This window comes from Lates calcarifer, linkage group LG4, assembly GCF_001640805.2.
Source record: "Lates calcarifer isolate ASB-BC8 linkage group LG4, TLL_Latcal_v3, whole genome shotgun sequence".
Classification (NCBI taxonomy): Eukaryota; Metazoa; Chordata; class Actinopteri; family Centropomidae; genus Lates; species Lates calcarifer.
The window spans coordinates 13,643,010-13,657,268 of NC_066836.1; the positions used below are offsets into that span (position 1 = coordinate 13,643,010).

At 41.7% G+C, this 14,259-nt stretch overlaps 1 protein-coding gene across 3 annotated transcripts in view; it reads left to right on the forward strand.

Annotated features, from left to right (window-relative positions):
• The window catches only part of gpc1b (glypican 1b), a 66,094-nt gene extending 52,632 nt beyond the window's left edge, over positions 1-13,462 (forward strand). For all 3 annotated transcript variants that reach the window (XM_018676748.2, XM_051070046.1, XM_051070045.1), the window contains 7 exons: positions 7-170; positions 5,432-5,597; positions 5,770-5,900; positions 8,166-8,294; positions 8,644-8,777; positions 9,234-9,409; positions 9,796-13,462. In XM_018676748.2, coding sequence (XP_018532264.1) covers positions 7-170; positions 5,432-5,597; positions 5,770-5,900; positions 8,166-8,294; positions 8,644-8,777; positions 9,234-9,409; positions 9,796-10,001 — 1,106 coding nt within the window. In that variant the 3' untranslated portion in view covers positions 10,002-13,462. The remainder of the gene's footprint in view (positions 1-6; positions 171-5,431; positions 5,598-5,769; positions 5,901-8,165; positions 8,295-8,643; positions 8,778-9,233; positions 9,410-9,795) is intronic.
• Positions 13,463-14,259: the final 797 nt, after the last annotated feature.

Consider the following 14,259-nt stretch of genomic DNA (forward strand, 5'->3'; position numbering starts at 1 on the left):
TTGCAGGTGAGGACTACCTGGAGTGTGTGTCTAAGCAAATAGACACACTACGGCCCTTCGGAGACATACCCCGTGTCATGAAGATGATGGTCACACGCACATTTGTGGCAGCACGCTCTTTTGCTCAGGGACTGATGGTCAGTGGGGAGGTGGTGCGCAAGGTGTCCCAGGTAAAACCTCTCTTCACAACCCCTGCCTGTTTTTTTCTCCAGCCCCCCCCTTCCCCTCTTCATTTTGCATGGCATCCCCTCCATCCAATAAATGTGATTAGTCTATTTTCCCTTAAAATTATAGTCCTATTTTCCTATTTTCCACACTGATTAGTTTTATTGTTTTTGACCAAAGTGCCTAACTGCCTCACATCCCCTTTTTATGGGTGTCTAATATACCGAAAAGCTAATATTCTCACCCACTATGTGTTCATTGGTATTCTTGTGTGAATGGGTCTAAATTCATCTTTCCTTTGTGATCACCAGTTTTTCTCCTTGATGTGAACAACCAAACACACACACATGCACACAGGCCTGTTTTACTAGTCCGTGCGCATAGTATAAAGCAGTGGCAGATCAATGTTGGTGGAAACCAGAGGCTCCATAAAGTATGGCCCACAGCTCAGACAATCAACCCCTGCAACAACAGTTAATGTCAGCTCCACTCTGAAAAATGTTTCCCGAGGCCACGGGGAGGGTTAATATCTCCCAAGAGAAATGGTCCCCTCTGTGTATAAGACAAGAGTAAGGTTAAGATCAGAGCAAGACTGAGAAATCATTTCAGGTCTTGAAAGGGGAGGTGGTCAGTATTGAGGCGACCAGTGAAAAATAACTCCAGTCACACACTGAACAAGGAGAGTGTTGAGTGCGGTGGCTCTGTGAGAAATATACGCATCCTTTGAGAAAACAGATGCTGCACCAGAGGTGAATATTATAGTTCTTACCTTGATGAAATATTACAAGGTCGGGTTGTGTGTAAGGATGAAAAGACGAATAGGTGAATAACAAGACACACAGCATGACAGTGACAGCTAAAATTCCCTGACCTAGAGCTAAGGCACTCATGCACCTAGTCTAACATTGCCAGAGACATGACATTTACTGCTTAGCTTAGACTCAAGCAAGCAAACAGGGGAGTAAGGATCGGAATTAGCATAGGCAGCACACAATGCTGAAATTGCTATTCATGATTTGTGACACATGGGTTGTACCCCTGGGCCAGCCAGAGTAGCTTACGACTCCGGCAAGAGCTCTGCCAGCAAGATGCTAAACTGATAAGCATCTCTCTTAGGCAAACATTCATGTAAACACTGGAGCACACATGCACTCAAGTTCTTAAAGGTGCAGAAACACACACACTTTATCATTCCATTATTCCCCCTCCAATGGTGATGCACGTTTCCCCAGTGCAGCTACTTCTTAATATATGTTTCTCGACTGATGCCAGTGTGTTTTTGCTGAGGGACAGTGAGCGATGAGTTCATTAAACCAGGCTGGCTGGGGAAAATGTGTAAATAATTAGCACAGCTTTTACAAAATTACAAAATGTCATCCCAGCACTAATGCCCGGGCACTGGAGCCGCTGCCACTCTGAATGAGGTCATGCACTGCCTTCTGCCTTATCTACACACACACATCCTAAGTCTTAAGTTGGAAGGCAAGAGGACACTGTATTGAGAGAACAGTCACTATGGACACATTTACAAATCTCTCTAAAAGGGAATTTCCAGGCAAAGTCTCATTGAACTGAGCAAAAGGATTGAATGTCTGATTTTTTTCGTGTCATCCAAGTCAAGGCCAATTTGACTGAAAGAAGTGCAGATTTTGACCAGCTGTTCAATTTCATATTCAATTTCATATTCATAATTTGTGTGTCAGACTGTGTCGCTCTCTTCCCTAGCACACAATCAGCTCTGTGCCGTACTTGGGCAGATTGGAAACAGCCCTGTGCTGGGAACAAATGAGACAGTGAGAAAAAGCAAGTGGGGAAGATAATAAAAAGACTGTGACGTACTCCAGCATCCTCTCTTGTTCCTGTCTTACTGGTCTCTCAATCCTTTATTCTCCCTCCTTGCCCAGTAAATTGTACTGCATCATGCCTGTTGATATTTCCCAGAGCTGTGCCCTGCGCTGTCCTTTGTCTCCTGTTAGTGTGAATTGCTTCATATACTAATTTGGATCTTCGCTTTCCCCTCCTTTCCCATGTAATTCTATCTTCGATTGATTGGGCCCTAATGAGAAAACCGCTCCTATTTATAGCTATGTATTGCCACTTAAAGGGTCCAGTGACTGAAGATGTTTACCGCACATTGCTCATGGAGCTGTTACACTGCTTGAGTATAAAGCAGGAGAGAATAAAACGCAGCTCCCACTGTGAATATGTGTGTGCTCCAGATGACTTCTGCGGAAGTGTGTTTGCTACCAAGTTAGAGGAAACATGACATGAATCGTTGCTATGTATTAGTTTGATTAGCCATGAAAAATGGGAGATGTAGTGAAAGGTGATGAAAGAACATCATGAAGGGGGCTGGCAATAGAGCAAAGCAGAGCAGATGACGTGTGGAAAAACTGAATATAAAGAGAGATCCCAGCAGGAAGATGCAGTCTTTCTGGTACAGTATTAATTCCTCCCTTGCTTCGCTCCAGGCTGCACCAGTTGCTGTGTCCTTAACTTTTTCTGGACTGTTTTATTCCCTCGGGTAGGGGAGTGGAGGAAGTAGGCCACGCGCCACATAGCTCACTCTGGAGGCAGGGAGTCTGGATCAGCTCGCTCTATAACACAAGGGAGAGAGGTTGCCCATATATCCTTACTAATTACAGAGGAAAGACAAGCAGAGAGAGAGAGAGACAGAAGAGTCTCAGGGTTGATTGCTGCAGGCAATATAGAAGGCACTGACAGGTATGGGGAGTATGCTGTGTAGGTGAAACAAGGACAAGTGTTTAAAATGTTAACACAATCATGTTGAAGATCCACACGTGCAAACACCAAAGAGAATATTTCAAACCTAAAACTTTCTCTTGATATATCTTGATAGGCCTGTAGAGATTATTTGAACCAGGTCAAAGTGAGTGTGGTGTGTGTGTGCAGGTGAGTATGCAAATGTACATTGTGTCTCCGTGCTGAAATGGTTTGTCAACCATTTGATTGGTTGATCGATCAACCAATCAAATCAAATTTTTGATCAACATCAACAAGAGAATAATCATTTAAGAAATTTATCAGGCAAAACTGCCAGAAATTGGCTTTGCTTTCATCTCCTTTCTTTTTCTCTTACATATCTGTAAATCTGATGTGTAAAATCTGTAATTGTCTTGTGGTCTTTTTGAACATTTTAATTGTTTTGTTTTGGTTTTTTTTGTTGTTGTTGTTTTTTTTTTATTTTGTGTTTGTTTTTTTTTTTCAATTTAGGGAAAAAAAACAGCAAATTGATCCATAATTAAAATAACCCTTAGTTAGCAGCCCAGAGGTTAAGAGTCTTATTACTGGTTCTAATGTGATAGCCCTTCCTTCAAAGTGCCTGGTGCATCACAGCTCCAAGGTTACTGAGGAAGTTGTCAACATCAACCTCCAATTAGCACCACAGAGGAGTTACACACTATGTCATGTCTGTTGTGCCTGGCCTGGGATTCCCAGTGTTAACACTGTATGGATGATGTAACACAAACTAGATTAATGACTGTCTCTCCTTAATAAGTATTTCATTTTTTCACTCCCCTGCCAACGCCCCTATGTGAATCTCTTAGCTTTTTAACATCCCCCTATCTGTCTCCTTCTTTGCCACTCTCTCCACTCATCTCTGCACACTCCCTTCCCTCAGTCCTCTCTCTCACCAAAAAAGCATTCATCTGACTCATCCTTGGCTAATGAGTGGTAGGGTAAGCATGGGAGGAGGGGAGAAAAGGAGGGCAGGAGTGAGGATCTGAGTCATGTCTCATATGACTTGAGATTAAGCCTGGGAATGTGGTTATTGCTTTTCTGTGTCACTTATTTCACTTTGTGCTGTCCTCCTTGTGCAACTGGCAACGATTACCAAATTCGATTGATCTCTTTTATACATGAGAGATGCATTTACTAATTTAAGCTCATTATGTATTTTTTAATGTGGTTTAAGATTTAATTTAGAGTTGAAACAGCGTCAAAATAAATAACTTTTGCCTTATGTGGATCAAATATGATTAGATTAAATTTTAATGATCCTTGTGGGGAAATTGGGTTGATATGGTTTAACCATAAATAGTTATTGAATGCAACCAAGAGAAAAAAGACTAAAAACAGAACACAATGAAGGTTTTTTGAAACTTTACAACCAATATTTTCAACAGTAGAACTGGTGAGACAATGTACATAAGAATAAGAGCTAGAGATAATAACAGCTATAAACTGTATACAATACTAAGATCTACACAGGAATTACACAGTGAAGGAAACGTTCTACTTTGGAGCTGCCTTTGTTATTGCTGAATATATTTAGCAAGTAACAAGGCCGCAGTCCATGGTCCTGAGAATTCAGCTTTAGGGAAATGATCTTTTTTCTAATAAGGAGACTGGAATCTGTCCTCAATGACTGACAGGTCTGTAGAATGATGTTTTCCCACCTGATCCCTATTGTTGCCCCATTTCCACTGTATATTTGTTAAAACCCGGTTTTAACTGTGACTTTGCTGTTGGAAGAGCAGTTTCCAGGAAAAGCATCAGGCTGGCCCAGATGTCAGCTTAGAGAAGCTTTGTGTGCGTAGCTGGGCTCGTTCCATCTCTCTCTCACTCTCTCTCTCTCTTTCTTGCTCTTGCACTCACTCTCTTTCTCTCTCTCTCTCTCACTCTCTCTCTCTCTCTCTCTCTCTCTCTCTCTCTTTCTTGCTCTTGCACTCACTCTCTCACACACACACGCACACACACTTCCTGAGGTTTTGCATGCATAGCTGTACTCTCTTGTGAACAGAGCTTACTGGTATTAACCCAGTTTCACTTTTCACGCACGAAGGCCCTTTCCTGGGGGAACAGCCTTGTGGGATAGAGAGAGAAATGGAGGAGGCAGGAAGGATGGAGTGAGGGACTGAGAATACTTGTATGAATGTCAGGGCCTTTTCATCGCATGTGAAACAAAAAGTGAATTCTCCCAAAGTGGTTTCCAAGGAAACTGTACTGAATGAGAGTCTGGTGCAAACTAAAAAAAAAGGTCACCATGGGAGGTGACCTCCCACAGTTCTGCGACTGTCATTGTCGAAATTTACATTTTCACATCTTATTAAATCTGAACACTTTTGTTTAACGTATATTTAATTCTCCTGTACAGTTACAGCAGAGCAGTGGTCAACCGTACAGTTTGATCAACTGCTGCTGTCAGCTTAATCTTTTAGACTACTAGATCATGTATGCTTGACACAACAGTAATTTTTCATCCAGGTGGTGTGTGTTTATTTTTGGCCGTGCCCCACCCCAGGTGCAGCTGAGCCAGGAGTGCATGCGGGCTGGGATGAGGATGACTTACTGCCCCCACTGCCGCGGCATGGCCTCCGCCAGACCTTGTGCCAACTATTGCAGCAACGTCATGAAGGGCTGTCTGGCCAACCAGGCTGACCTCAACACAGAGTGGAGGCATCTGGCAGGTAGACTGCACGCACACATTCACACATGCATCCGTTTTAGCCTTATGTCTGCACAAAAGTTCACCTGATGTTACTTTGTGCTGTGAATGCAGCTGAATCTTTAAACCATTTTTTTTTTTTAATGAAACGTTTTACACTTTCTTCATGCTAATTATACCTCCTGTCTTTGTAGAAACAATGATACAGGTGGCTGATCGCTTTGATGGCCCATCTGGTGTGGATAGTGTGATCCTCTCTCTTCCCAATCGTATATCAGAAGCCATGCTTACCATGATGGATAACATAGAACCCATCAACAGCAAGGTCAGAACACACAGTGGTACATACAGTACATACTACAACTATGCCTGAACCATAAAAAAAGTGTAGTTTTCACTAAACAGGATACAATGAGGAGTTCAGGAAAAAGACATCAAATGATATTGTGAGCTAAACCACACTGCTGCAAGCACATGTCAATACCATCATGGCCACTGAATTATTTGAATAGTACAGATCACAAATTAAATTTACACTGCACTGACTGATCTGTGCACATGGCAACTCAGTGTGGTTTTCATGAGAGCTGCGAAGACCTGTAACATAGAAAACATCATTAGAAAATACAGTTCGAGGATGTGTGATGGTCTTGCTTCAGTCATGACCAATCAAATCACCCTTATCCTTGAATACCAGTGCAGTTCACACCCTGTGCCACAACTGTGACCCTCCATTATTACACCTGGCCAACACCATCCATACAGCGAAGTATGGTGGTGGCAGCATCATCCTTTGGTGATGCTTCTCAGTGGCAGGGATAGACTTGAGGGAAGGATGAATGCTCTATATTTGTGTTGTGTGCTCTTGTCAGTTTTTTAAAGTGAGTGGAGCTTAGTTGTGAAAAAAAAGATGTTTTGCACTTTCATGCACCAATCAGGATTAAGCAATGTTGGAATCAAAACGAGATGAGAGTTGTGAGATTGTTTGCTTATGTAGCCAGACATCAATCAGATGTGTTTTAAGCACTCCCACACAGTCCTGATGAAGCAGATTAGCTGATTGTTGCTTATTTAGTCATGAATATTTAATGTTATGGAGAAATACTAAAAATTTGAAAACAAGTTTTCTGGGGCTTTAAAATATTTATAGTGCTTGGTAATGCTTTTAAATTAGTAGTAAGGGAGGAAAATACACACACATTGATCTAGGTTCAATCCCAAACATCTGTGCTTGACCCTGGGTCTCTGCTCGCTATACTACCTCAGTGCCTCTACTTTGTTTATACAATTAACACCTATCCTGTCACTAAATTAATGTTGTTAATGCGCCACATACCTGATTTCAACTGAAGGGATGCAAGTAATACCAGAGCCTCTGGGCTGAGCCTTTTACTTCACTGTTTAATGGTGTTTGAGCAACAGTTTTATATGATCCTTAAAAGGCACTGGCAGCAGTGAGAATCTGACTGAGTTGTTTGGTGAAAGTGGAAAACAGTGTAGATGGTGAGAGGAGAGACAAAGCTTCTTCTGTGTTGGTTTGCTGTTAAAGAGCCTGGCTGGCTTGAGGTGAGCCATAGTCTGGCGGACTGCCTCTGACCTGGTTCAGTATGGTAATCGCACACAGCTACAGCCTCTGATCTCCATCTCTAGGGGAAAGTGCTGTGTTTATCCAACAGTAGTCAATTGATGCTCATAGTGTAGTGTTATGGTAGACAAAGTGTGGGGCAGATTGTCTCCTATTTAGACAATCTGTTGACATCAAAAGCCATTTGTTGTGTTATGTACACTCTCTATAAAAACATACTACAGAAACTGAAGTATGGATGTGTAAAAGTAACTGTAACAACGCCATATTCTTTATGTTCATTGTTCAGTCTACTGTGAACCACCCAACACAAGGAACTTATGCTGACAGACCTGATTGGAACCTTAAAACAGGATTATTTTATAGTTATACATGAGGGTTCAAAAGCCTTAAGGCACCTTCAAGCAAGCCAGATTGGATGACAGATTGACTGCAATCTCACTGTATTCCCTGGGCTCCATTTATAAAATGTAAGCCCCATAGGGAAAAGTAGTACTTTCTGAGCTGTGAATCATTCTGCTAGAATGACGCTGTGATTGACTGTTAGGGTCATGCAAATAACCACTACCACTTGTGTCACTGTTGGTTTTCATAGATAGACATTTGTGTGTGCTAATATGCTCAAAGATTTTTTGTGTACCTATAGCTAACAAACCTAAAATGTTTTACTGATGCAGTTTGAGTATGGGATCATACTATTCAGATAGCTGGTTCAGATTTCAGTCTCGTTAACACCAACACCAATAAAGATCCAGAGTATGAACTACATATGGTAGGAAAGCGAAGTGTATAGAGCTAGTATGAAGCCATACAGTTCAAGTTACTAGTTGTAGATGGAGATGAATTTGATGAAGAAGCACTTAGGTATGCTTTGGGCCTTGCAGTGTTTGGAAAGTCAAGTAAACTTGAAACAGAAGTGAGTCAGTTTCCTCATTTCACCTTTTTGTTAACTTGTCATCTCTCTCCATTTCTGTCTTATCTTTTCTTCACTTTCTCCTGCTCCAGTTGTTCCAGGCATGTGGCAGCCTCAGAGAGGGAGGAACCAGCAGCACAGGAGTTGATGAAATCATGAAGAGAGGGAGGGTTACAGTGGAGGACAGGCTGGAAACCAACTCGAACAAAATGGACAAACTGGTTAGTATTTACGCAAGTGAATCTGTGTTCTTGTCATTGCTCTCTGATGGCCTAATCTAGCCCTTTCATTGTGATGGTTTATGACATAGGATCCATTGCACACATCATGCACACATCATGGGCAATTACACCCCCTTTGCTGTTCATTTCACCTTTACACAGACAGCTATGGGGTGATTAGATGGGAATGAACGCTCGGATGGATGAATGAGTCAGATGACTGAGCACCACAGTTGGTTATTGAGAAAGCAGGAGTTTTTCTTACTCTCCTGTTCAAGTGTACCATCATGCTGTGATTTTGGGCAAAGAATAAAAGCTCATGAATCTGTTTTTGTCAACTCTGCCTCAGGTGTCTGATGTAACTGTAAGACTGAGGGACTTGCAGTCGTACTGGGTTTCTCTTCCAAATCTGCTCTGCAGTGACAGAGTGGCTACTGGAACAGGTGCCGAGGATAAGTGTTGGAATGGCATGAACCGTGCCAGGTAGGACATTTAAACCCTTTGAGAAATGTTTTTCCAAATAACTTATCAAAGTAGATAAATTGACATTCTATCTCCCAAAATGATTTTTAAGGCATAATATAACAGGGACTGTGGGTTGCTACTCTGTTGTTTTGTGCTTGTGGTCCCATTCCATTCACTCTCTTCTTCTTTCTCTTGTTTTTTTTTTTAACATTGGGTGGAAACAGCATTTTACAGTGGATGCATTAGCACCATTCTCAGTCTGGTCACCTAATAATGATGTCTTTAAACCAACTGACTCCACAGAATCCTGGGAAATGAAGGGAATTCAGTGTGCCATTATCCTATCATTGACACTTTTGGCCACAGTGGCCACTGAACAGCAAAAGTTACATCATCTCCAATCAGCGGTGATGAGATGATGAAAAAATTCAGACTATGTGTCTCCCATGTTAAACAAGTGTTCATGTTTTCCAGGTACCTTCCCGAGGTGATGGGTGATGGCCTAGCTAGTCAGATCAACAACCCTGAGGTGGAAATCGACATCACCAAGCCAGACATGACAATACGTCAACAGATAATGCAGCTGAAGATCATGACGCACCGCCTGAAGAATGCTCTCAATGGCCAGGATGTTGACTTTCAGGACACCAGTGAGTCCTTCTACCATCACAGCCCACAAGTTTCGAAAGAATATTCACAAGAAACTTCATCTCAGATGACTCACTGATGATTAAAAGCTTCTACCAAAGTTCTAGATTAAGGGGAATAAACAACTCTGTTCCTGTACACCCAAGGAGACAGAACACTTGGATCTTAGTTTACACAAACTCCAGCAAAATAGCAAAGGCAGTACATTTGAAATTAAGATGAAAGTATAAAAAATCCTCAGCCTAAATTAAAGTGCCTTTTTAAGAAAACAGTGTATGAGCACAGGGTTTCTAACTAATAAATTAATTCTATAAATACACCAGCAACACTGTTTTTCTGTGTGCGTATGTCCTACCACTAAGCTCATGTCCTGACTCTCTGTCTGTAGGTGATGATGTCAGTGGTTCAGGAAGTGGCATGTGCACCGAAGATATGTGCTCACGGGGCCCACGTCTTGTCAAGCCCAGCACTGAGCGACCCATACGCTACCCCTACCCTCCAGAAAACAAGGAGGTGAAAGCCTCGGCCAGCCAGAACCTCCCCGGCATCACCATTTACCTGCTTTCACTGCTCATTTTGCTGCTCCGGCGATAATTGAGGGGGAATCTACCAACTGGGACTGAGTTTGGGACACAGGGTCGGGGAGAGTCTGAAAGGGGAGGGAGGAGAAGTTGGGGGTTAGTTACTTTGCCAAAACTAAATAAGTAAGTAAGGAAACAACAAAACAAAAAAAAAATCACTTGGATGGACTTTCTCTTGGTTTCGGATTAGAACAAAATGGAATTACGAGTATTCATAAATGTTTTGGTTCTGCTCTTGTCTTTTATTTCTTGCTATATTATGACACCACTAGAGCTGGTCTTTTCACATCTTCTAATGTTTTGTTTCTGGTGTTTCTGGGTTTCTCTGAGATTATATCTGTACCTAAGACATGTGTAAGACTATATTGCTAACAGTATGTTGGTGTTGACACCACAGGGAGAGGGAGAATGGGGCTTTGAGGGGCGCTCAGATTTGTTATTCCACTCCTTTAAAACAGCACTTGCATTCAGTAGAATTATTTATTTATTAATAACTCACAATAGACCCCAGAGTGAATTAATCACTCCCCAATATTTATAGAAAAACAACACAAACCACAAACTTAAATGAAATGAAATATTGATGACTTTTACAGGAGGATGATTTAGACATTGCGACCCACCAGACCTCTTAATGCATTAAGCCTCACAATATCAATACACTTACACACGCACTCTCACAGCGAGGATGAGAGCACGCCAAGTCAGCACTTTTTGCCATTTAAGCTGTAATAATAGCTGTGATCACATTCACACTGACATGATCATCTAATGTAGGAGTAACGTGACCCGTCCACCGCTCCATCCATCCACTCACCCTAACCCCCCCCCCCCCCCCCCCCCCCCCCGCCCCTCTCCTACCCCTGCCTCCCCTCCTGCTGAGACAGATCTCCCTCCCTCTCTCCAAACCCTGCTGGCAGTGTAGGATCAACTCGAGAGTCTGGTGTAAGCAAAACACATGCTAGGCCAGGCCGGGTCTCAGATGACCGCAGCTTCCCACTATAGAGCACTGTATGTGGAAATGGAGGGAGGGGGCTGTCAGTTTAAGATCACCCTCACAGCAAAGGATTGACAGTTCATGAGTTTGGAAACATGTAGCAGAACAGAAATGTATTCGGAAGCAGAAACACTGCTGCCATGTAGCGCTTTTTTCAGTATTCCTTTTATGTGCACAGCAGAGCTAAAATATAATATGCATAATTTTGTGTGCTCCCTGCAAAGGCCCAGTGGTCCTGTGATTAGCATCATAATTGCAGCCAGCAGTGTCATAAGTTTTTGTCTAATTGCAGCAATGATCCATATCCACAGTTAAAGCCACACCATGCACATCTTTGAATCATCCAACTATTTCTATGGCAGACACAGCAGTGTACATATTTTTGATTGCTTCTTTGTTTTTTTTAGAGAAAATAGCCAATTAGGTATCAAAATTTTATAATGGCCAGATCAGTGTACGCTATAACTCTTATTTCCTTCCATCATCTGTCATAGTGTATTCATATCTGCCTTCCACTTTTCTGCAACTTTTCTATATCAGTGCCTCTTTCTTCCCTCCCACCCCCAACACCCTCTACCTGTCTCCCCCTGCTCATCAGTTATTATGACCTTTAAAACGTTCCTCATGCTTCTACATGATGGCAAGGCAATATGACAATGACACAGTGCTTCATTATGTGTCAACCTTAGTGGGAATGTTGTGGGAACACAGTGTGATGCTTTACCTGATGAGAAGCTCGCCGGGGAGGAAACACATACCACATTTTAATTCAAAGAAATGTCAAAGCTCTCATTTAAGAACGCCGCGCGCAGGATGATGGGACAATGCTTGCATGTGTGTACATGTATACGTGTTTGTGTGCGAATGTGTGTACTTGTCTTTGATTGATAGAGCAAAACAGGGAGCGGATGATAGAGCCTTTATAAATCTTGTTTGGATGTCACAGAAATGAAATGTATTAAAATGTATTGGACTAACAGTGTATGCTAGAGTGCTATTTAACAGACAGCCATGGGAGATTAATATAGCTCATTTTTCAAAAAAAAAAAAAAAATTTCAACCTACTACTGTGATGTCTCCCAAATCATATTGATAGTATCTATACTTGTCAGTATTGTTTGTGACAGAGAGATGGAATGTGGAGGATGTAAACAGACACGCTTTTTAAAGCACATCATTGCTTCAGTTGTTCACAGGGACAATCCACTATGATTCATTTTGTTTAAAAAATCTATATGTATTTGACAGGTGGTAATACTGCAGATCCAATTAAGTAGTTTGGGGCTCTGGCAAAGTTTGAGAAGCACATCTGCTAGATACTTAATTACTGCTCAAAAAATGTGTGAGGTTGTTGTCACAAGTGTTACCTGACAGGTTATTTAGATGGTATTTTCTGTTTTTTTACCATGCTTTATTAATGAATGCTTTGTTGCTCTGTGAGTATGTGTGTTTTATGTGCGTGTGTGTCTCTCTCTGTTAGTCCCTGGTTACAAAATCTGCCTGTGACTGCCTTTGACACTTTGTATAAGGTTGGGGTCAATTTTGAGATTTAAAAAGACAGATTTAATGATATTAGATGTTTAACTGGAGGAAAAATGAAAAAGATTTTAAACAAAGAACAATTAGCAAGAGCACCGCATGGGTCCTCTTTTTGTGACCTGCCAGAGAAATCTGAATATGAATGTGAAAGTACACAATATGCCCTGTAAAGAATGAGAAATGACTCCAACTGTGATGGTGACATTCCAATTCAAAGACGACTTGCGACTTGCGACTTTAGACTCCGAACTTCAGTTTCAATGACTGCCTCACAATGTCATCGACTGAAATTTGCACAACCCCCTCCCCCTCTTCTCTCCTCCTTCACCTTTTGATCTCATTAATTTGTTGCTCAAAGTCCCCCTCCCTTTTATAAAACCTGCACTTTTATGAGGCCAATAAATGGCATTGTCTGCACAAAGACATCACTAGATGGTCAATCAATACGTGAGTCAACACCTTCCAGAAACGACCATTGATTGGGGATGTGCGTATGCAGATAAGTATGGCCCAGTATGACGTCTCCTCTTCAACTTAGGTGAAACAGTGTAAACACAAAGCCCCTGAGTGTTAAGAGGAAGCAGGAGAAAGGTCTAACCAGAGTACTGATCTCAAATCAGTGTGCACCTTGATCCTGCCTTCATCTATTTACAGTAGGTGGCAAAAATGCAAAGCTGATTATCCAACTGTTTAAAAACAGCTTTACACTGAATGGAGTATGGGGAGGCATTTCTGAAAGGTGCCAATTTATGAGGAAAAAAAGTACTTTAAATTTTCTTGTTTTTATTTACTTCAGTTTTATTTTTATCAGAAATCTATGGAGAGTTTGTGCTTATGGTGAAGATAGATACCAGAAAAAGGTTGAAAAATACAAATGTCTCATTTGCTGTTGTACCTGAAATCTTGTGTCAATTATATACATTGTAAGATTTTCAACATGCCCGTGTCCTGTTTCTTTAATAACATGTTTGTGTGTGTGTGTGTGTTTTACAGAGAAAGTAAGGAAAAAAGAAGATACATCTTTTATACCTAACACCTGGCGGATCTTTCAAATGATATTCGCAAACCACCTGGCTTGCAAAAACAACATTCAGAACCATTATTTCTAGTCTTCCTAGATATCTGCTCTTGTCCATACCATCTGTCCAAGTTGATTCTCAGGATGCACCGGGGGCACGCCGCCACCTAAAAGGGGCCAGTGCACTTCAGCGATGATGTCAGAGGTGACAGCTGCTGTCTGGTATTGCCACATAGGAAAAACTGCCACATGTTCAGAGCGCACTAAGTGCTTTGTCTTGTTTCTGTGTGTAGACAATGAAATGATCATCCCCCTCAGGATGGTTTTAACAAGGTGTACTTGACCGTGATCCTAAGGGAGAGTGAACTCCCACGCTTCGCATACTGTGATGTTATATACAAATATGTGTATAGAAGCAGAGAACTCTGTGGTTCTGACACGACAGAGGCAGCGATGTCTCCATCTCTGCCATCAGGTTACAAATTATAGGAGTGAAAAATATCACTGGCACTCAGGTCAGGGCAGCAATATTTAGCCAAGATTATGAATATTTAAGTATGTCACAATAAATCTCAAGTGCCACCCTCCCTGTCTATGACAGAGCCAAAATACATGGAGTCTGTCTTTGTAGGTCGACCTTGTTCACACCAGCATCTGTTTGGTGTCACAACCCAGGGATTCAAAGACAAACTCAAACTATGTCCAAATAAATTAAAC